The sequence below is a fragment of the Protopterus annectens genome, chromosome 3.part1 (assembly GCF_019279795.1).
Source record: "Protopterus annectens isolate FY-2018-M chromosome 3.part1, PAN1.0, whole genome shotgun sequence".
NCBI classification, from domain to species: Eukaryota; Metazoa; Chordata; order Ceratodontiformes; family Protopteridae; genus Protopterus; species Protopterus annectens.
Window position 1 is genome coordinate 694,818,055 of NC_056732.1, and position 22,976 is coordinate 694,841,030.

At 40.2% G+C, this 22,976-nt stretch overlaps 1 protein-coding gene across 1 annotated transcript in view; it reads right to left on the reverse strand.

The window, feature by feature from the left end:
- The window catches only part of TMEM71 (transmembrane protein 71), a 449,505-nt gene that overhangs the window by 73,680 nt on the left and 352,849 nt on the right, over nt 1–22,976 (reverse strand). Inside the window, exon 9 of the mRNA XM_044067053.1 lies at nt 10,579–10,606. Coding sequence (XP_043922988.1) covers nt 10,579–10,606 — 28 coding nt within the window. The remainder of the gene's footprint in view (nt 1–10,578; nt 10,607–22,976) is intronic.

Genomic DNA, 22,976 nt, shown 5'->3' on the forward strand with positions numbered 1-22,976 from the left:
ATACAGCTGTAGTCCAGGTTTCCCCCCCTCCATCCCCTCTTAGGACAGGCCTTATGACAAACACCTTCTCATACAACCTATTTGGGGTATTCTTTTATGGTGTATTTGCTTGCAACTACTGTTTTTTGATTATTCTATATTGCATGATTACATAAGTTTATGTTTTGCCTTCCTTCTGGGGGCACCTGACATCTGGGGCAAGAAAAACTGAAGAAGATGGCGTCAGCTGGCTCTTTTATACCCCTGCCGCACTGACGTCAGGGAAGAAGCGACGACATCCGACACCGGACCTAGACTTTGGAATTCGGCCAACCGAGGACCCGCCTGACGGCAGGATAACCCATCTGTTATGACTGCAGCTGTATGAGCACTCGAACATCTACATTTATGGTAGGTACAAAACTGTACTTTGTCTGTCTTTACCAATAGTTGTCCTGGAAGAGTATGGTCTTTGAAGGCTGTCAGAGCATTCTGTACAGCTAACATTTATTTTTGATTGATATGCAGGTGCATCTGTCTCAGGTTCCATTTGCCCTGAATGCACTGCCCTGCCATGTGAGCCCCCCATGCGTAGTCTGATGCGTCTCTTGTTAGGGTTTGGGCGGCAGGGGTAGATTGAAAGGGAGTCCCTTGTTGTGCTAGCAGGCCTCTGCCCACCAAAGGAACCCTGTCCTTAGACAAGGAATGATAGGAATCATTGTTTCCATGTCCTGAGAATGTTGACACCATAGGCTTTTTAGATACTATTGGAGTTTCCTCATATGCAGTCTTGCATATGAAATTAGCAGAATGCAAGAGGCCATGAACCCCAGAGATTGCAGTATTTTTCTTGCAGATAGCTGGGTTTTTGTGGCCAATAGTTTGAAGTAGGTTGTCAAATAAATTTGTTTCTCCAGAGTGAGGAATGCCATCAGGGAAGCTGTGTTCAAGCTTGCTCCTAGGAATACTATCTGCTGGCAGGGTACTAGGTGAGATTTATTTTCGTTGATGGTGTACCCCAGTGAGCTTAGAAGTTTCTTTATGAATGCCAGGTGTTGTAATAGCAAGTACTGGCTTTCTGCCTGAATCAGACAATCGTCCAAGTATGGGTAAATTTGAATATTTCTCTGCCTACAAAATGCAATGGCTGGAGCTAGACACTTTGTTAACACCCTAGATGCAGTAGATAAGCCAAAGGGAAGTGCAGAGAACTCATGTGCATGTAGCCCACCCTGAAACGTAGGTATTGTCTGCAGGATCCTCTTATTGGAATATGCAGGTAAGCTTCCTTTAAGTCTAGGATTACCAGCCAGGCATCCTTGGCTAGCATAGGAAGAAGCTGTTGAAGAGTTAGCATTTTGAATTTTGGAACCACCAGAAAGGTGTTGAGAATAGAGAGGTCCAGGATAGGACGCTAGTAGTTGTCTTTTCTGGGTACCAGAAAAAGTCTTGAATAAAAACCTTGTCCCCTTTGTTCTGCTGGGACAGGTTGAATAGCCCTGATACTGGGAAGAGAGAGAACCTGCTGTTGGGCCTCCGCCCATTGATTTGGGTGGAGGTCTGGCCAACCATTTGGGGTTGGTAGTGTGTGGAAGTGGAATCGGTATCCTTGGGAAACTATGTTCAAAACCCATTTGTCCTGGGTAATGAGTTCCCAGTTTTTTGCATGCAGGGCGAGCTTTCCTCCTAAGGGAGCAGGTAGTTGAGCAGGGCTTGGAAGGGTTAAGGTTAAGTCATTGTGCCATTTTTCCGCAGAGGGTGGCTTACTTCTCCCTGCTTTGGAAGTAGGAGCCCCCCATTGCTTAGATCTGTGCATAGCCTGAGACTGTAGTCTTGGTTGTCTGCTGTTCCTGGGTTTGGACTGAGAAGGCCTGGAAGGGACTGGAAAGGACCAGTTCTTTGAAGGCCAATGCCTGCTAAATATGGGAGGCTGTACTTGTAGGAAATCTTTAACAATTTGCATAGATTTTGCTTTTTCTTCCATCCTTTTGAGGATGACTTCTGCTTTGTTGCCCAAAAGGTGGTCTTGGTTTAAGGGAGCATCCAGTAATTTGGCTTTAACATGATCTGGCATGTTTTGTTCCTTAAGCCAAGCTTGCCTTCTAAGTACAGACCTAGTGACAGCAGCCCAGCAAGATGCTTCTAAAGCATCAAAACCACATTGCAAAGTATGTTTACCAACTTGTTCTGCAGAATGCATTAAATCTTGTAAGTCTTTGTGTTCAGCACAGTCAGGAGTCAGCATCATTTTCTGTTTAATTAGTCCCATACTATGCTGCTGATACTTTAACATATGAAACTGGCAATTTAAAGCCTTAATGGCCAAAGTAGCAGAAGTGTATACCTTCTTACCCCATCTGTCTAAGGCTCTAGAATCTCTATCAGAAGGGGTAGGGATTTTGGCAGCAGTAGTCTTAATGCCTTTTGGTACTTGTGGAATGGTCTATGGGTCTGCAGTAGGATTCTTGAAGAGGAACTTGTGAGAGTCAGGTACTCTGTAGTACCTGTCAGGTTTTCTGGGAGCTGGAGGTAAAGTGTTTGGGGTAAGGCTAGATTCCAAGAAAGCATCATCTACAATGTCCTAAACAGGAGGGATAGCTAAAGGCCTGTGTTGAGGCAAAAGTAAGAATTCCCTAAGTCTCTTTTTGGACTCAGAATAGCTCTGGCTTTCCCAGCGGAAATGCTCCCTAAGGGTATGCAAGGTTTCACCAAAAGAAAAATCTTCTGGAGGGGAAGCAGAGGGAATGGAATCCTCTGCATCATACACCTCATAAGTAGAAAAGGGCAAATCCTGGTAATCAGAAGGAGCAGAGATATTAGATTCCTGATCAGAAGAATCAGAAAGAAAATCATTTCTAAGTCTCTTATAGGGGGAAGGCTGGCTTCCCCTAATTAAGGTAATAAGGTCTTCAGCCATTCTAAGCATTTGTTTTTGAGGCATATGGGCCTCAGTCTGTGATTTGGTTGTCAGTTTTCTAGGCGTAGTGTGAGTTTTTGGCCTGAGGAATTCAATACTTCTGGATGGAAATGATGGTGTCAGTTTAATAAGAATGTCTGTAGGCCTGAATACACCCTCATAAGCCAGTGCCTGCACAGCGGCTCTGGATCCATCCGAGGTAGAGACATCGGCAGGTTCCATAGTCGAAGCATCTTGTGGCATACCCGACTCTGAATGGGTCTCAGTAGAGGCCTGCGAATCTGTAGTAGCAGGTATCAGGGGCTGCAAAAGCGCCTCACTGAGTACTGGTGGACTGGCGACTAGCTTAATGGAAGCATCGTCATCAGTTTTGGACCTATGCGGTCTGTCTCTGTCTTTATCCTTACATTTTTTTGGAAGACTGGTAGTCAGATGGCTTAAAAAAGCCATTTCGGAGTGCGGAGATTGAGTATGAAAGTATTTGGCTACAAAAATAGCCCGGCTATGAATAGTTCGGGCATTGAACAAGGCACAAAACCGACAGCGAGGGACGTCGTGGTCTGGGCCTAAACAGGGGATGCAGTAAGAATGAAAATCTCTATGAGGTATTTGCTTTCCACAGGCAAGACAATTTTTAACTTTTACTGACATCGGTTAGAGCAAGAAAAAAGGATCTCCAGCGGGGTACTTATCTTTTTTGAGGATTTCGGGTCTGAAACGAGACGGCCGACCGACACTTGCGAACTGCTTCTGCTTCAGGCACTACACGGCAAGAAAGACTGATGTAATGGCATCGGCTGCATGTTTTATACCCCTGACAACCTGACGTCAAGGAAGAAGTGACAGCATCTGATGCAGAAATCCGAAAACTCTGGTATTCAGGCCGGCTGAGGGCTACTTGCAGGCAGATAACCCAAATGTGATGACTGCAATAGTGAAACATGAAGAACATCAATAAAACACTTATAAGACAATGCAGAAGGCTCCCTAGTTTTAGACATCCTGTCTCCTTGCTGCACTGAAACCATATTTTATGGCGCAGGTATAAAATAATTTAATTTCAACTCTTTTTCTGAAGCTTTGCAAGTTAACCTCTATGTTCCAGTTTCCACTGTTAAAATATATACATTTACACATTTACAATAGTTTATGTACATTTCTGTTCTCTTCCAGTAAGGTACACTGTGGACACATCTCTAAGCTGGGAGTACTCGTCTGTACAAACCGTCTTATATGACATACAGTTCTAATACATCTGTAACACAATAATATGAATCATGTTGATATTCACAAAAGACACATGACCATTTACAAAATTCTAGACAGCTGTGCTGGCAGTAACTCCTTTTGTCACACTAACTACCATCAGTAGTCTTATATAGTCATTTGACTGTTTTGCTTTTGCCATTCATTTCACAAAAAAATCTATATTTTGCAGTTCAGAAGCTAACCCACTCATTATGTGTCAGAGTCATATCATTCACATGTTCTTATAAAATGAAATGCAAAATAATACTTTTTATAGGAAAAAACAATGTTTTCTCTGTCATTTCTATGTTCCAGGAAAATACACAAATTTTGCATGCTCTGAGGTGTATGCCTACATTTCAGATTCTACTGTAAATTTCCCTAGAAGATGTTACACTATGCAAAACAAAATCAAAGTGTAATTTTCTACTGGTCATGTCCTGAAAAGTTCAATATCTTGACATTGTAGAGGGTTACTATAATTTGAAGTTAGGGTGGAATTCAGCCAGAATGACTTTTGTGAATTGACAGAGTGCTATTTTTTACAAACAGTTGGCTGAAAATAAATGTGTAACTTGTAAGTTCTTTTCAAAGTAAAATAAAGAAAAGTTATGAAAACATAAATATATAGCAGTGCTATGATTGTACACCTAAAAGGAGTATGCCATTTTGTACAAACATAGTCTTTTCATTCTCTGTATATGTTAATATATAAAAATGACATTTAAAATGATTTTTACCATTAAAATTCAAGATGCAACTGCTTTTTTGTCTGAGGTGTAGCTCAGTCTAATTAAGTTTTATACAAGGCCAGTACCAACCCCTGAAATTTTCATTAATAAGTGTTGAACCATTTTACAAGGTATAGGCTTTTAAATTCAAAGAGCAAAAATGGGGAAAACCAGCCAATGTTTTGTGGATAGGCTAGCTGAAGATGCTCAGTGGTTATGGGGTTGCTTACTGAATATTTATTGAAATTTTTGAAAAAAAATTGCTCCCACTTAATACACATTTGTGCTGGATAGAACAGTTAAATCAAGTGATATAAGCAGTAATGTACAGAAACCAAAGCAAAGTCGGGTACCACAGAAAAGGAACTTAGTAATGCCTTGCAGTTCAAAAAGTAAGCTGGTATATCATTTAAAAAGCATAAACGCATTTAAAATCACAGTGTTTTCGTCTTATTCAGTCAGACTTCATCAGATACATACAGCTTCAATTAAAACCACACACACACACACACACACACACACATATATATATATATATATATATATATATATATATATATATATATATATATCCACACTTCAAAATATTCCACCAATTAAAAACCACAACCAATAAAAATTCTCAATTTTCCAGATTAATTATGACCAAAATGTGACTTGCAAAGTGCCTTGTGCATTAAAACATTGAAAGTACATAAAATAAACTAACATTGTAAAAGCAAAAAGAACATCTAAAAGGTGACAGTATAAAATGGTGACAGCACAAAAAAGTAACAAGACATTTCAGAGCTTAACATGTTTAACTAAATAAAATATTTGATTCTATTAAAATTCGGGTCTATATTACATATCTGAATGCTTAAATGTTTGAATCGCTAAAGATCGACCTCTAGCGATCGAACATTCAAATGTTCGAATATGTAATGAAATAAAAATTAAAGAAAAAAAAAAAGAAAAAGGAATGCGTTTAAGCAGGGGGGCAAGCCCCCCTGCACCCCCCAACCCCCCCGTTACTTAAATATACCAACTCCGAGGTCGCACTTCAGTGCGCTACAGTGTGGAAATGGGAAATTTCCCATTCCCTACACTGTAGTGCAATTTTGGAGTTGGTATATTTAAGTAGCAGGGGGTGTGGGGGTGTAGGGGGTGCAAGGGGGGGCTTGCCCCCCAGCCTACACCCTTTAGTTTTTTTTTTTTGTTTTTTTTTTAACGATCCGAACATTTAACCATTCGGATATGTAATATAGACCCTTAAAATTCACTAGTTAATGGAATGCATGTTAAAACATTAAAATGTATTTACTCCCTCTGGTGGTTCTTTTGTAAAATGACATATTCAATGTGAAAAAGCACAATTTCTTCTTTCAAAGCTTAGCAGCTCTTAATTTTAGTAAGGGGGCTTTGGAGGTATAGTCATTGAGTCCTGGTGGGCTGGTGGCTTCCAAAATCAACTGCCACCATAACTCCCTATATTCAATCTTTTCCTCTCATAGCCCCCCCAACTTCCTTATTTATCTTTTTAAGTACAGAGAAAGAATAATCTGCTCTGTGACATATTAATGTATGTTTGTAAAGAGCATTAGACTCTTTTTTTTTAGTTTGGATATCATAATGATGCACATAAATCCTTCTCCTCAATTTTCTCTCCGCCTTACCGCCATAGAAGGATTCACATTCCCCGCACAGAGCAAGGTAAATTGGTCCATTGGAATCACAATTATAAAACTGTGTACTTTCTATCCATTTATTCCTACTTGGTAAAAATATTCTCCCCTTGTTTGATATGTAAATACACTGGGTACATCTTCCATATTTATATGTTCCCTTCCTTTTCTTATCACCACTTCCATTTTTATAAGCACTTTATATTTTGGGAGTTCCTATAGACCACTTTAAGGGGGTGGTTGCTAAAAAACTTTGAAAAAGTGGTAGAAAACAGATTTAGAGAGGAATACAAGAAGGTTGGGAAGGGGTGAAGAAAGGAAGTTGCTTCATTTATAATTTTGATATGATATCCTTGTGGAATTATTCTTAATGTAACTTTGGTTGATAGTATATACAATGTGTAACATGAATATTATTTTTTATCACAGTAAATAGCTAAATAAATATAAGAATGCCCTTTTCAGGTCACTAAATGTCCCTCTTAACCTGCCACCCCAGCCTTCAGCATATTCTAGCACCTCTGAAAGAAAAGGACATCCAGGGGGAGAAGAGGCCTTATCATTCTTATTCATAATAAGATAAGGGTCACTGAATTATCTTCTTAGGACAAGAAGGTCAGAAAGCCCCCCTCTCCATAACTCCACAAATGATGGTCTCATGATCAGTTGACAGTTCTGGACTATCAAGCTTGAGTGTGACAGTACTGGATGACAGGCAGCAGAGCAATAGCACTGGGATAAGCCTACCAAAGCAGAATGAGGACTGGCAAAGCCTGCTGTTGGTCTGGTACTGGCATCAGAATGTTCACTAGGGGATAGATTCCATAATGCATCGGAAAATTGAATGTTATCTAGTGCCTGGGCCTGTTTTGTCAAACTCTGACAATGAAGGCTCCAGTGATTCCTTCACTGACTTCTATCATCATGTTTATGCTTGGCTTGGGGGAGACTTTGGAGGAAGACTCCTTAGTTTCTATAGGCAAACATCTCACAGGAAGAATCACAATGTGAAAAAAAAAATGACCAGTTAAGCTGACAATGCACATTGTTGACTTGAACATATTAATCAGTTAAATGGACAATGCATACTGTTGACTTGAACATAAGCGTTCAAAAAAACCCCTCCTCTGCACCCCAGCACCCCACACCCCCATATTCCTAAATAAACTAACTCCAAGATTGAACAACCTTGACGGAAAGGCGAAATTTCTTTATCCCACACAACTTTAAATCTTATTTACTTTTGTGGGAAACATTATTTGATGACAGATGAAAGTTGATTATTACGACCAACTATTTCTGCTTCAAGTTTCCTTAGTATGATTATACTTGGGTACCTTGAATCCATTTCTAAGTGCTACCACCAACCATGTTACACTTGATAAAAAAATTAGTTCTTGGTTGCAAGCCAGTAATAAGTAAGTTCTGGCCATGCAGTTGATAAGCAGTGCTAGTACACAGGAAGCACCACAAAGTATATTATTTGTTGGGGTGCACAACATATGGACCTCTTTCCATCTACCATTGCAGACAAAGGGCAGGAGACTGACGCTTCAAATATACAAAGGAAACTAGTGATATACAAAACCCATAGGCCTGTTTCAGGGACAGACCTACCTCCAGGAGGATGTGGTTAATGCCTGTGGTTAATGCCTGCCTTCTGTGGTTCTCTATTACCAGACTGCTTTCACATAAGGGATCTCCTGTTGTTCCCTGCACTGGGAATTCTGAAAAACTGTTATCTTTTTTGATGTAAGGTAAACATGGAACTTCTCCACTGTGTATTTTCAGATGGTTGAGTTGAAATACGGTCACTTTATGACTGTGTTTTACATCATGCTCTCACCCCCAAGTCAGGACAGGCAACGCTGGTGTATGTTTTGACTCACGACTTGGTGATGGCAATACACATAACTTTAATGATCTGCATTTCTTAGGCACTGAAAGATGGAATATAACCACCATCACAAATACCATGGTCAAGATTAATTCTGTGCAAGTGCAGAAAACAAACAGTGAGCACAAGGGCTAGGTACACTCTTTTATTCAGGTGCATAATTTCATGGCATACAGTGACAGAAGCAGTAAGTGCCTTAGAATGTAGGAGTGGAAGAGAAATAAGTAATCTACTGTCAGCTAATAATGTGTGTGTGTATGTGTGTATGGAGGGGCCTGTGGTGGAGCTATGTCATCATACCATCCATGACTGGAAGCTATGCTTCTATATCTTATCAAGTAGGTATACAAGTATGAAACAGGTAAAAGGTAGGAATCAGTGAAGTGAGCACCACTGTGCCGACTATTCAGTCAATTAATCCAACACTGTCAGAGGTGCAGAAGTGCAGAGATAAACAAAGAGTCAAGCAGACCACCAGTCCAATGTTCTTTATTTAATGCCAGCAAAAATAACGAAAACATAAACACCACTCTTAAATACTTAACTTGCTTCACCGTGCTTTTCGTCCCTTGAGTACTGAGACTTCCTCAGAAAGCAACCAGTTCCTTAAAAGTCCCTCCTTTTATATCTAAACTATTCTAAATTTGTTGAACGCAACTTCCTGCAATAATTACACTTGCCTTTTGAGAAACACACTACATACATAAAAAATATAACAATTAAAATTACCTTTGCACTCATGTACCTTTGTAAATATAATAAAATACCATAATCAAACCTATAATATTCTTACTTTCAATTTAAAGTTACAGTTACAAAGTGGGATTTAAATCCAGGATATATAAAAAAATTACATACTGATAAATACAACAAATAGTGTAAGGTTATTTGCTAATACTCTGCTACCCTCTACTGGTCACTAAAAATACAACCTAAACTTTAATTCTAAAATACTAAAATAACGGTAACCATCATTCTAAATGTATGTGTAGATGGAGAAAATGTTAAAATGGCTACTTGCAAGGTATGCGACACATACATATTTTGGATTTAAATCCTACTTTACAGTTAAATTGAAAGTAAAAATATTATAGGTTTGATTAAGGTATTTTATTTTCAAAGGTATATGAGTGCAAAGGTCAAAACCCGCGGTGGTGGTGCTGCGGTAGCGTTGTCGCCTCACAGTAAGACACTGTCCGGTTCGATTCTCAGCTAGAGCATCTTCTGCATGGAGACATGCGTGAATGGGCATACCTTCATTGAAGGTTGTGCGTCAGGCCTGGCACGCCGGTACGTAAAAATCAACTGCCAATCATTAGCGTACTGAAGTTCCGCTGTGGCGACCCCTAACTGGGAAAAGCCGAAAGACACAAACAAATATGAGTGCAAAGGTCATTTTAATTGTCATATTTTCTATGTATATAATGTGTTTCTCAAAAGGCAGTGCAATTATTGCAGGAAGTTGCACTCAACAAATTTAGAATTGTTTTAGATATAAAAGGATATACAAGTATGCCTACAGCCTCACATTTATTACAGTCACCACAAGGCAAATTCTAGTATCAGTTTATTGCCTACTAATGAAGCTCTCCTGTCTTCTCTGCTGCTGTCAAATGAAGTATGTCATCAATCAGATATATTCTCACATAAAGTGGTATGCCAATCAGTGGTATCATCAACAGACAGCCTCCAATGATACTGGAAAACAAAATTAATTCAGACTTCTGCTTGTCCACTGGTTCTATAAAACTTTTTATGAAGAAGCACACAACTGACTTTCCAAGTAGCAAGCTGACTGAATATAGTACTTTGCAGACTAAGTCTGCAAACTATGGAAAAAGCTTACTGTTCATTACTGTAATAAATTATTTATTAGAATTTTACTCCAGAAAGTAAATGTGATCTATGCAGAAGTCCTGGGCTTTAAATGCTTTAGTTTAGTGTGTGATAATTCTATAAATAATAATTACTGCTCTATGAATGGAAGTCATAACATCAAGAATCAGTGCCATTACATATACATATGACATAATGAATAGTCAGTCTTACCTAAATCTGTTTAAGTTGGCATGAACAGTGAATACAAAATACTGGAGTAATACTTCACAATATGCAAAGTCTGTGGGCAAACATATACATTACCTAATTGTTCTCTTTTTGAAGACCCGTCCTGTAAAAGAAAAGATGTATTAGAAAGATATTACTGATAGAAGTTTAATTTTATCATTATACTATAATCATTGTAGTCATTTTTGACCATATGTCATTTGAACATTAATTCTCTAGTACTGTGCGAACCAATATTCAGCACTGGAAAATGCTTACTTATTCACCTCATTTGAGACCTTTGATTGAGAACAGTTGCATGTTTTGTCCAGACACACCAAGTTCTGGAATGAGATCAAAAGGTTTCTTCATCATCCTAGTCTGGGGACAATTTTATCACAAAAAAAAAATCATCACGGGGAAAGGTAAATTTGGTAATGAACATGCTTCTGACTTAGATGTGGCTGACATTAGCCAATGATGAAAATTTCAGTTTATAAATCTGTACCTATTTACTATGACTAGATAAATATTCTAGGTAAAAATAGAAGGATTTAATTTACTGAGATACAACATTTTCTTATCATTCATTTTAGATCCATATCCTCTCCAACGTTGTATCCTATTGGTCCACCATCCATTCCTCCTGACCCACAACATACTGTGATACTGAGAGACCGATATGAGAGACAGGAATCACTTCTGTCATCAAGTAGATGTTAGGACATAATTTGAATACTCTTAAAACACCACTTGGCTAAAAAGTAATTAGAATGTCTGCTATGATGACTCCATTCTGAAAGTGTGCCTCCACATACAGTAAACTTTCAGTTAACTGGAACTCAGCCAACCAGAATTGTCAAGCAACCAGAAAAAATAATCAAAGAAATACAGTACAATTTTCATGTGTTGCACTTTTTGTCCCCCACCACAGAAAAGTACAGTTGTGTACACTTACCATAAATGTAGATGTTGCAATTATGACTCTTGGGTTATCTGCCTACAGATCGCCCTCAGTCGGCCCGAATACCAGAGGCTTAGTATTTCTGCGTCGGTTGCTTTTGCTTCAGGACTGACGTCAGGTCATCAGGGGTATAAACAGGCAGCCAATGCCATTACATCAGTTTTTCTTGCCCCAAATGTCAGGAACACCTCAAATAGGGAGCTAAGTTATGGTGGGAAAACACCACCTGTACAAAGTAAATACCAATAGCCCTGTAAGGGGTGAGTAATAGACACAGTAAGGACAGAGAAAGAGATAGAGAGAGAGAGAGAGAGAGAGACAAGGGGGCTGGATGTTGGGAAACCAGGACTGCAACAGTGAATAAACTTGAACATCTACATTTATGGTAAGTGTACACAACTGTACTAGGTTCTTCGTGTTTCACTGTTGCAGTCATGACACTTGAGTTGATTCCCAAAGCTGAAGAATGGGTAGAGGCAGTCAAGAAGAGTTGGGGCTGGCTAGTATACTCTGCAGGACTGCTGTTGCAAAACCCGCCCTGGATTTGGAAAAGATAGGCAGGTGGTAATGCTTGGTGAAGGTGTGAATAGAACTCCAGGTAGCAGCTTCCAGAATGTCCCTGGTAGGGACTCCCCTGAGGAATGCTGTAGAGGTAGAAGCTGCCCTACTGGAATGTATTCTTACCCCCTGAGGGGTTGGTTTCTCATGGTGTTTGTAGCAGAAATGGATATAATGTGCTATCCATTTGGAAATTGTTTGTTTTGAAATGGCCTTGCCCTCTGCCCCGGGTGCAAAACTGACTAGTAACTGGTCACATTTCCTGGAAGGCTTTGTCTTATCAATATAGAATTTGAGCTGTCTGTACATGTCTAAGGAGTGCAGGATCCTTTCCCCTTTATTTTGAGAGTTAGGGAAGAAGGTTGGCAAATGGATAGATTGGTTGAGAGCCACACTGGACACCACTTTAGGCATAAAGGAAGGGTAATCCTGAGGGAGACCCGGTCAGCATGAAAAATAATGAAGGCTTCCGCAGCCATAAGTGCTTGTAGCTCAGACACTCTTCTAGCTGAAGAGACGGCCAAAAGCAAGGCTGTTTTCCAAGACAAGAAGTTTAACTCTGCTGAAGCCGCAGGCTCAAAGGGGGTTAGTGTAAGCTCTTCCAGTACAAAGTTAAGGTTCCAAGCAGGGGTGAGGACTCTCCTTGGTGGCCTTAAGTTGTCTGCCCCTCTCAGAAACTGTTTGATGAGAGGATGAGAGAAGAGAGGTGGCTCAGTGCTGTAATGAGCCGAGATGGCAGAGACATGGATCTTAATGGAGTAGAAGGATAGGCCTCTGTGGAGTAGATCTGCTAGGTAATCCAAGATTAGAGGTGAGGAGGGCAGTGTTGTGTTCTCTCCTTTAGACTGAATCCAGGAACAATAGCTTTTCCACTTATCAGCATAAGATTTCCTTGTACTGGGTCTTCTGGCTTCAAGAATGATGTCCAGCACTTGCTTGCTTAGGCTGGTCACTGGGGGAGAATTGAAAGAATAAGCCAGCCTGCAAGATTCAGGGTTTGCAGTTGCAGATTAAAGATCTGTCCCCCCTGCTGAGTGAAGAGGATTGGGATCTGGGGTAGGTGCCAGGGTGGCACCGGTGACAGGCTGCACAGTAGTGGTACCAGTGCTGACATGGCCAGTCCGGGGCAATCAGGATTGCCCTTGGTCTGTCCTGTCTTATCTTGAGTAATGTTCTTGTGAGAAGAGGCAGAGGGGGAAATGCATAGATTGAGAAGTTTACCCACTGGAAGGATAGGGCATCCACTTTCCAGGCCCTGCTATGAGGTGTCCTGGTGCAGAATTTGCTGAGCTGGTGACTGTAGGGGAGGCAAAAATGTCCACCTCCGGGGTCCCCCATTTCTGGGTTAGAAGGCTGAAAGTGCTGGGGTCTAATTGCCACTCGTGTGGGTCTCGGAGATTTCTGCAAAGTTGTCTGCCAAAGGGTTTTGTTTGCCTGGCAGAAATTGAGCTTGCAGATGAATATGCATGTCCAAGGCCATGTTCCACAGGGCCATGGCTAGCCTGCAGAGTGAGTAAGAGAGGGTTCCCCCCTGATTGTTGATGTACCACATAACTGTGGTGTTGTCTGTTTTTATTAGCAGAGGTCGTGGTGAGAGTAGGGATATGAAAGATGCCAGAGTGTGCTGAACAGCTAGAATCTCTTTTTGGTTGATGTGCAGATGAATTTGACTTGGGCTCCTGTGACCCTGAATGCACTTGTCGTCCATGTGTGCCCCCCTAGCATAGTCTGATGCATCTGTGGTTAGGGTCTGGGTGGTGAGGGTTTGAGTAAAGGGAAGTCCCTTGTTGTGGTTGCATGTTGCTGCCACCAAAGAAACTCTGTCCTTAGACAAGGTATGATAGTTATGATGGTTTCCAGGTCCTGAGAATATTGGCACCAAAGACTTTTTAAGTACCACTGAAGTTTCTTCATATGCAGTCTGGCATATGGAATTAGTAGAATGCAAGAGGCTATGAACCCTAGGGCCTGCAGGATTTTCCTTGCGGATAGCTAGGTTTTGGTGGCTATTTGAGCGAAGTAGCCTGTAAGATAGGCTTGTTTTTCTGGAGTAAGGAATGCCATCTGGGATGCTGTGTCCAAGCTTGCTCCCAGGAATACAATCTTTTGACTGGGGACTAGATTTGATTTATTTTTGTTGATAGTGTACCCCGGGGAGGCTAGAAGGTTCTTTACAAATGTCAGGTACTGCAACAGCTTTTCCTGACTGTCTGCCTGAATCAGGCAATCGTCCAAGTAAGGGTAAATTTGAATCTTTCTCTGTCTGCAATAGGCATTGGCTGGAGCCAAGCATTTTGTGAAGACTCTGAGAGCAGTGGATAAGCCAAAGGGAAGTGCAGAGAACTGATAATGCATAGATCCTGCCCTGAAACATACGCGTCCCTGATAGGGATATGCAGATAGGCTTCTTTTAGGTCTAGGGTGGCTAACCAGGCATCTTTGGACAGCATAGGAAGAAGCTGTTGAAGGGTGAAAGTTTTGGTACCACCAGGAAGGTGTTTAGAATGGAAAGATCTAGGATTGGGTGCCAAGTGCCCTCTTTTCTGGGTACCAGGAAAAGTCTGGAATAAAATCCTTGACCTATTACTTGTGGAACTTTATAGCGTTTAAATATTTCAATCTCTCTAGTGCTATCCTCCCTCTCATATAGTCTTCCTTTTCTCTTTTACTACTTAAAATTATTTTCCTTTACTTGCATATTTCTTGATTACCATCACTGGTATCCTTCCTTTATTGTACTGTAAGTACCTCTTTAATTACCATAGTTGGTATTTTCCCTCTAATTTTTTGCAAAAAAACCCTTCCCTGTTAATCAACTTTTTTAAGAAAACAATGTCTTTGAAACCTTTGGGTTTTAACAAGTGCATGGCCTACCATTATTTCATGCACATACAAAGTGTGTCTACTGTTTAGGCCCAGTGTACCTTGATTATAACTGTGATACTTGTAAGGCTTTCAATCCAAAAGCCTTAACTGAAAGGAAAAACAAGTTAATTTTAAGAGGTTTCCTCCCCTCTAAATCTGCACTGATATCATCTAGAGCTCAAACCAGCAAAACACCTGACAAGAAGGAAGATTCACTTCATAAAGAATTGAGACAATCCTCCATGGATCCGACTACTTCTTTGGCTCTGGTATCTCAACCCCCTGTAAAATACTTAGTGTCAGATACAACCTCTTCAGATCCAAAATCTCGTCCAGAAAAATGTCCTCATATCTGATCACTGCAACTGCTCCCAGATCCTGTTTCCTCTTGGCTCCTTTCCCCCTTTTTACTAAATGGTCACAGAGACATTACTCCAGATCATCTTCAACAGCATCCTCTATATGATCTTCCAAGAGTCTGACTTAAGCCGATGTGACAGGATGATGAGGAAATTCCTCTTGATGCAGATTCAAATGGGAGTTCTTTCACTTCCAACTCCACTGGGTCTAGAGACCTTTATCAGTACTACTCCCCTGTTACTGGCTCTATCTCTGATCCGACATTTGGTTTTGGAGCCTTTGGATAAAAAGATTCCAGAGTCATCTGCATTAGATCCTAAGATAGTGATATCTTTAACTCCAGTGGCATCTCTTGAGTGGATTAGCACAAAGCACTTCACAGCCAGATGACTCTCGCAGCCATAGCGTTGGAGCCGGATCTGCCCCTCGCAGCTTCGGCACTGGATCACTTGCCTCCAACTCCTTCCTCGAGCAGTCTGCCTTCAAGACAGAGGGAGCCTATGATCCGTAAGTATGTCTTACTGGAACGGTCGGTTTCCTTCTCTTTGAGGTATTCTACTTTTGAGTTAGTGGAGAGAGCTTTGTCTGCTCCAAGAGTTCGGACTTCTTTCCCCTCTTTGACTCTGACTACCCAACTCCATTTGACTCTATGTCTAGAGCCCCAACCAGCTATGCCACTGGGCAACCAGGCCAAAATAGTCTCTGGAACACCCAACAGAGTATTTTAATCTCTTCTGACACTTCTCTGGAGCATCACATCAAAGACGTTCCTAGGAAGAGAATGTGTAAAAGGAGGCACTTGAACTCTCCACAAGACTCTGTCACAGAAGATACCGACTTTGATGAGGAGGAAGGGTCCCCAAGATCAGCACCTGATGACATCTTATTTATAGACATCCTAGAACTCTTAAACAAATGGGTGGTTGGCTTCCCGACAACTTTTCCCAAGAGGAGTCGGTATTTTTGGAGGCTTTTGGAGCTGGCTTGTCTACCTTCTGGGAGACTCTGCCCACCAATGAGCTCACTGATTTGGTCTCCGGATGGGTGTGGCAAGATCCTGATACCAGTGAGCCTATCCTCAAGAGACCAGACAGGATCATGGCACCATCAAAGGACACAGAATACTGTAGCAAGGGAGTACCACTTGATACAGTGGTCATAGTGGCAGCCACAAAGAAGGAACTAGCGGAACAAAGTTCCTCTGTCCACCCCCTTAACATGGAGTCTAGGATACTGGATAGATTTGGGAAGCATGTCTATACTTCAGCAATGTTGCCCTTTCGTCACTAAATTATTTGGCACACTTCATGAAAATTCAGAGGGATTTGATTAAGGAACTTACCAAATCCCTCACTGGGAACAAATCCCCCAAGGCAGACAGCACTACTGCCTCACAGTTGGCCACCCTTCAGTCCAATTCCAACTCGTCCATGAGGCTTATCTCCCATGCAGGTGAAGGCACCTCATGTGTGATGGGTTCAGGCATTTCTATCAGGACACATGTCTCGATGCAATTGTGTGACTTTGCAGAGCCCTTCAAACCTTCCTTCATCAGTGCTCCTTTTGACAGAAGTTCCTTATTTGGCCGCAAAGTAAAAGACACACTCTCTAGGTGTGAACAGGAAGGAAAAAGCCTGTCTGTTGTGGGAGTACATTTTTCAAACCCTCATCAGGACTTTTTCTAGGAACCAATGTGGTGGACAGAAAATGTGGTTCAAAAATTCCCAAGGCCCCTTCCAAAATCCATGTGGAGACATTTCATCCAGGGGCAGATGGGGAACTGTAATTGAAGATGCTGTCCCCATGGCAGAGGTCATCCGCATAACCAGGGATCTCACAATACTTTCTCTAACAGATCCTATCACTGCTCCTGAAAGGAGTCCCAACTCTCCATCTTTGGAGGAAGTTGGGGGTCATTTATCCCTGGACCAGACAGCCTGGTTAGAAATTATAAAAGATTCATGGTTGCTGAGGATAATATCCAGAGGTTGTATGATGCCATTTTCCCATCCACCTCCCCCCCAGGAGAAAACAAAATCCTCAATGTTCAGTCCAATCAAAGGGAAGCAGCAGCACTAGAAATAAAGAAGCTGCTAAAAAAAAAGAGTCATCCAAGAAGTCCCCCCAGACCAGAAAGAGTCAGGAACTTACTTAAGATTATTTTTAGTGCCAAAGAAAACAGGAGACGGGAGACCAGTTTCGGATCTCAGCTATCTGAATCAGTCTGTTCAGTACACAAAGTTCCAGATGGTCATGGTTCAGTCCATTCTGCCTTTTCTGCACAAGGGTGACTGGATGTGCTCAACAGATCTTCAGGATGTGTACTATCATATCAAAATGAACAGATGATCCAGGAGATATCTATGTTTCCAGATGGGAACCAGTCATTACCAATTCAGAGCTCATCCCTTTGGCCTAACCACAGCCCCCAGGGTGTTTACCAGGTGTTTGGCAGTAGAAGTAGCTCACATGAGACTGCAGGGATTCCGGGTGTTTCCGTGCTCAGATGACTGGCGCATAGAGTTAGATAAAAACCCTTTTGTCCTTCTGTGCGTGTTTTTCCCTTTGTTTCTCTGAGAGACCCACTGTAAGTTAGAGTTATAAATATATGTGTGTGTGTGTGTGTGTGTGTGTGTGTGTGTGTGTGTGTGTGTGTGTGTGTGTGTGTGTGTATGTATATATATATATGTATGATAGGTGTGTGTATAGATATGTATATATATATATATATATATATATATATATATACATACACATGGGCGGCCGGGATGCGGCTGGGGTACCTTCTGTGTGAAATCTGCATGTCCTTCCTGCAGTCGTGCGGCCTTCCTCTGGGTGCTCCGGTTTCCTCCCACATTCCAAGGACATGCAGTAGGTGGACTGGACACTAAACTGGCTGTACGTGCGAGTGTGTGTGCACAAGTGAATGGTATGGATGAACTACCATGACAGGGATAGCCACCTGGCAGTGTAAACCTTGGCTTGAGATGACTGCATTGTTAAAGTGACACTCCGACCCCATGTGCAAAATTGGAAAAAAGGGTTGTATATGGATGGAGATAATTAAAAAAAAAATGTATATATATATATATATATATATACACACACACACACACACACACACACACACACACACACACACACACACACACACATTTTATTTATTTATTTATTTTGTTAGTTTGGATGCCTTTAGTTATCATAATTGTCTTCTGGAAGAGGTGGGTGCTTTTAAGGCAAGGTACTGTCTAATGTAAAAGTTCCACCAGGTGGAGGGGGCTAGTTTTTTATTTAGCTGTAGCTGACTGTTTGATTTTCCAGAAGTTCTGTCTGTAAATATCAAAGTCAGCAGCAGGGATGCATTGATACCTGTTTAGGAAATGAGCTTTGCTTAACTGATTTTAATCATTATTTTAATTGATGGTAGTTTCTTAGGGAGTTGTGTAGTTAGCAGGGGGTAGAAGAAGGGGGTTGTTTTGGAAAGTAGTGGGTACAGATGATAAAAGTGAGAAATGAACATGGGTAGAGAAGCAAAGCAGGATTTCACTCTCATATACAATGCAGAATAATTAGTTGTCAATTATGTGCAGTGAGTAAGTTTGATTACACAGATGCAGATCTTCCATATTGCCTGCATTTGACTGGCGTATTAAACCTCAGTAATCAATTCTAAATCCTTTGGTAGAAATCACTATTTCAATTCTAACTCTAACTTTGCCAGTGCCTATAGAAACTATATTCTCTCAACCATAAGACAGATGAGCAACTCTTTTTTCCCAAAATCCTCATTAAAAAAGTAATTATCCTCCCCAACTCTATCCTTTAGCAATCTATGTTGTCATCTTGCACTTTACAGCCATAACTGCTAAACAAACTAAATCACAACTCTCTAAACTAAACTCCTCAGATGAAAACTACATCACACTTTTCTAAAATTAGGCTAAACCAATTACACATATTTTTAATCTCTCACTCACTGCTGGGACAGTACCTCCTGCTTACTGCAATTATTCCTTTACCCAACATTCATTTACCTTCAAAATTTAAGGATTACAGACCAATCTCAAACTTATGCCCATCACTAAGATCTTTGAAAAACTAATATGCCAACAATTGTTTAAACAAATAAATAGTTACAGTCTTCTCTGTGATAAACAATGTGGCTTCAGAGACTCTGTTAGTACTATGACCACTTTACTATCTGCCAGAGACAGGATTTATAGTAATATGAATGAAGGTCTCATTACCATTGGTATGTTTGCAGACATGACACACACTTTTGAAACAGTGAACCACAGTTTAACACTTGGTAAGTTTCACAAACTTAACTTTGTGAAAACATCCTAATTTAGTTCAAAACTGCTTACAGGATATTACCTTCCAAATCTAACATTATACTAAACTCTCTGAAATGGCAACTCTGCAACCTACAGTACCTCAATTCTGTCTTGGGTCCATTCCTAATTTCTCTGTTTTTTAATATCACACTGGATTTACACAACTGAGATGACATTTTCTTACTACAAGCTAGCAAAACCCTTTCTTCCCTACAACAGCTAACAGTCTCAGTTTACACACCTGTGTAACTGGCTTTATACAATAAACTTCAAATGAACAGTACCAATGCAAGTGATATTCTCTTCTCTGTGAATATAAAATTGCCATTCCTAGCTACAATATGTTTAACAGGCTTGAAAAGAAACTGCATACCAAATGTTTCACAGCAGCAATGCCTTGATGCAACACGGGATCCCTTGCTAAATTTCAATAATAACACCTACATTCTTAAACCAAAGCTCTGGCACAACTTAAACTGTGTTACAGACTCATGTATGTTCTAGTTTCAGCAGCATGGACAGCCAGAAGCAAAAATGTGCCAATTCCCAAACTTCAATATTGCCTACCATTGGTCATCCTGCAATCACCATATAACATCCAAAAAATCCAGACACTTGAAAATAAAATATTTAGATTTGCTCTCTCTGCTGATGTGAATTCTCACCACTGCATCCTTTACACTAAGGCTCACTGGCTCCCCATTACTAATAGAGCTATGTATCTACTAAGTACACTGCTATTTAAAGACCTAGCATTAGCCTATTGCTCTCCCGTTAAAAAAACTGTTCCAGATGAGGGAACAAAACTAGTCCCACAGAAGCAACCAAGAAATTTCACTCACACTAGTCAGGCCTATGTTTAAACTACTGGGGGAAAGCTCTTTTAAGAATGGGACCTGCTATGTGGAACCAACTACCTGCAGACATAAGACACTGAAAATGGGTCAACTTTCAAAGACAATCTTTGGAAACATTTGTAAAAATAATCCAGGTGCACCTACTTTCATATTACTTTTTTTTTTCAACTTTTAAACACCTTTACTAAATTATCACTTAAATACAGTATACATCACACATAATTTATTTGCTACTATCATCAGTCCAACATTACAAACAATTGCTGAATTCCTGCCTTTCCTTAAACCCCACACTTCCTGAACATTATTATGTAGGTATTGTTCCCACAATTTCCATTCACTTCTATGTAAATTGCTCCTTTCTTTTCCTAAAGATCCCTCTTCCAGTTCTTTTGTCTCTTTTATAATATTCAACACATCAACTACAGTTGGTATAGACTTTGATTTCCATTTTGTAGTAATTGCCTTTTTGGCATCCAGCAGAATTAAACTTAATAAGGGCTTACTATGTCTAGGCAATTTAGATCCTGTATCCCAGCTCAAAAGAATAATTTCCTTACTTATAACCATTAGATCCCCCACTACTTCTGACAGAGTAATCTGCAGGGAATTTTTAAAAAATACAAACTCATTACACTCCCAAAACATATGTTTCCAGTTACCTCTTCTCTTTCTTCATCTCACATCACCCACTACACACTACCTATTTGGAAAAAATCTTTGAAGTCTGTTTGGGGTATAAAAATATATATGCAAGCACTTTCAAGCAAAGATCCTAGACCTTCTGGACTTGGTTGCATAACTGGGAGCCATACATATGTCTTTTGTTTTCTTTCTTTTGCTTTTCCATTCTCCTCTCTTCCAAATTTTTTCTAACCCTCATCTGACTTCTCTTATAGTTATCATTCAATATTTATATGCCCTACCTACTAATTATCCCCCTTTAACAGCTGTTCTGTTTCTAGATTCACTAAAAACTCTACTATAGCAAGTCTTTTAATCTACTATTCCTTTCTTTTACCTTTTTTTTGAGATATAGCTCTGGTAGGAAGGAATGAGGAAGCCTAAGCCCTGCCTCTTGGCCTTGCCCTTCCTCTCCTATTTCATCCACCTGCCCTCTTGGCCTTATTTGCTTATTTCCTTTGCCTTGTTTTCTTTTTTTTCCATGTTCCAGTGCTTTCCTTGGTATTTTCTTTATGTTTTTTACACAAATTTTCATCCTTCTTTTCAAAATTCTCTATCTCCATTCTCACATTTACAATACTTTTATTCCTTTTACTCTTAAATAATTAATAACATTGTATGAATGTATCTCTCTTAATACTGCAATGCTAAAAGCACTCTCATATATCTTATCCCGTAACTCTCTTCATCATCCCTTCATCATCCCTTTTACTGCTAGTGTTATGTATATGAGCCTTAACTGTGTAGCTAACTGTGTAGCTCTAAAAATCAGGTAATCCTAAATAAATTCAAATAACTAACTGCTTTCTCCCTTCTCCCCAATCCCTAAATCTTTCAATTCTAAATTCTGTATTAATTTCTCCTTGGGTTCTTAAAAAGAAAGTAAAAAGCCTATACAAGAATATCTAAACTAACTTTGTAAAACTTTTTCATTTGTTGTATCTTGCTATATATATAAATAAAAGCTTTTTTCTTCTTTCTCAATTTTTATTTTCTTTTCTTCTCTCCCCACATATCCTTTAGTGCCAGTAAAAAATTAATTATCTGCCATAATACTCCTAAATATCATCTTATCATGTCCCCCATATAATTTGTATGTACTGATAAATATGTATATAAGCTATGGCTATATACTTTATGCTATGTACATAACTTACTCTCTCATCATATTCACACTCATTCACAACAGATCCATCAGATGGAGTCGCACAACCCCAGAATGATACACGCTCACTAATACACTAGCACTGGTCTCTCATTGGCCCAGCTACTCCTATCCCAGGATGCACTACACTTGCTTCCCTGCCACATTCATGCAAATTCACAGAAAAATTCATGCAAACACAGAAAAAGCAAAATTCTTCAAGAAAGAAACCAAAGAAAAAAGAGAAAAGCGAAGATTCTAAAGCAAAAAACAGAAAAAAGGGCCGGGGGAACTGAATGGAAGGAAGAAGATGTGGCCCCATGTCTCCTATAGCTGTGGCTACAGTTATGGTAATGGATGAACAGGGGTAAAAACTTAACCACAACATGGACAGATGACAGCTACAGACAGCACACCCAGATGGGACAGGCCCCCCTACATAACTGTGGAACGGTGGAACTGTGGAACACTCCCTGACTCTGAAAACCAGATGGGAAAGCGAATGAGAAAGTGTGCTAATGAGGAAATTGAAGCACAAATATCATCTATTGATACATTGCAGTGATATGCTAATGAAAGAACTTGAAGTAATTTGTAAATTGAATTGATGAGCTACCGAGTGAAAGGAAGGTCTTTGTTGGCCTTGTGAATAAATTAAATAATAAAATCTGAATATCTTTAATACACCATTTTTTTGTATGAGGTTGACCCAATTGGTTTTTGAT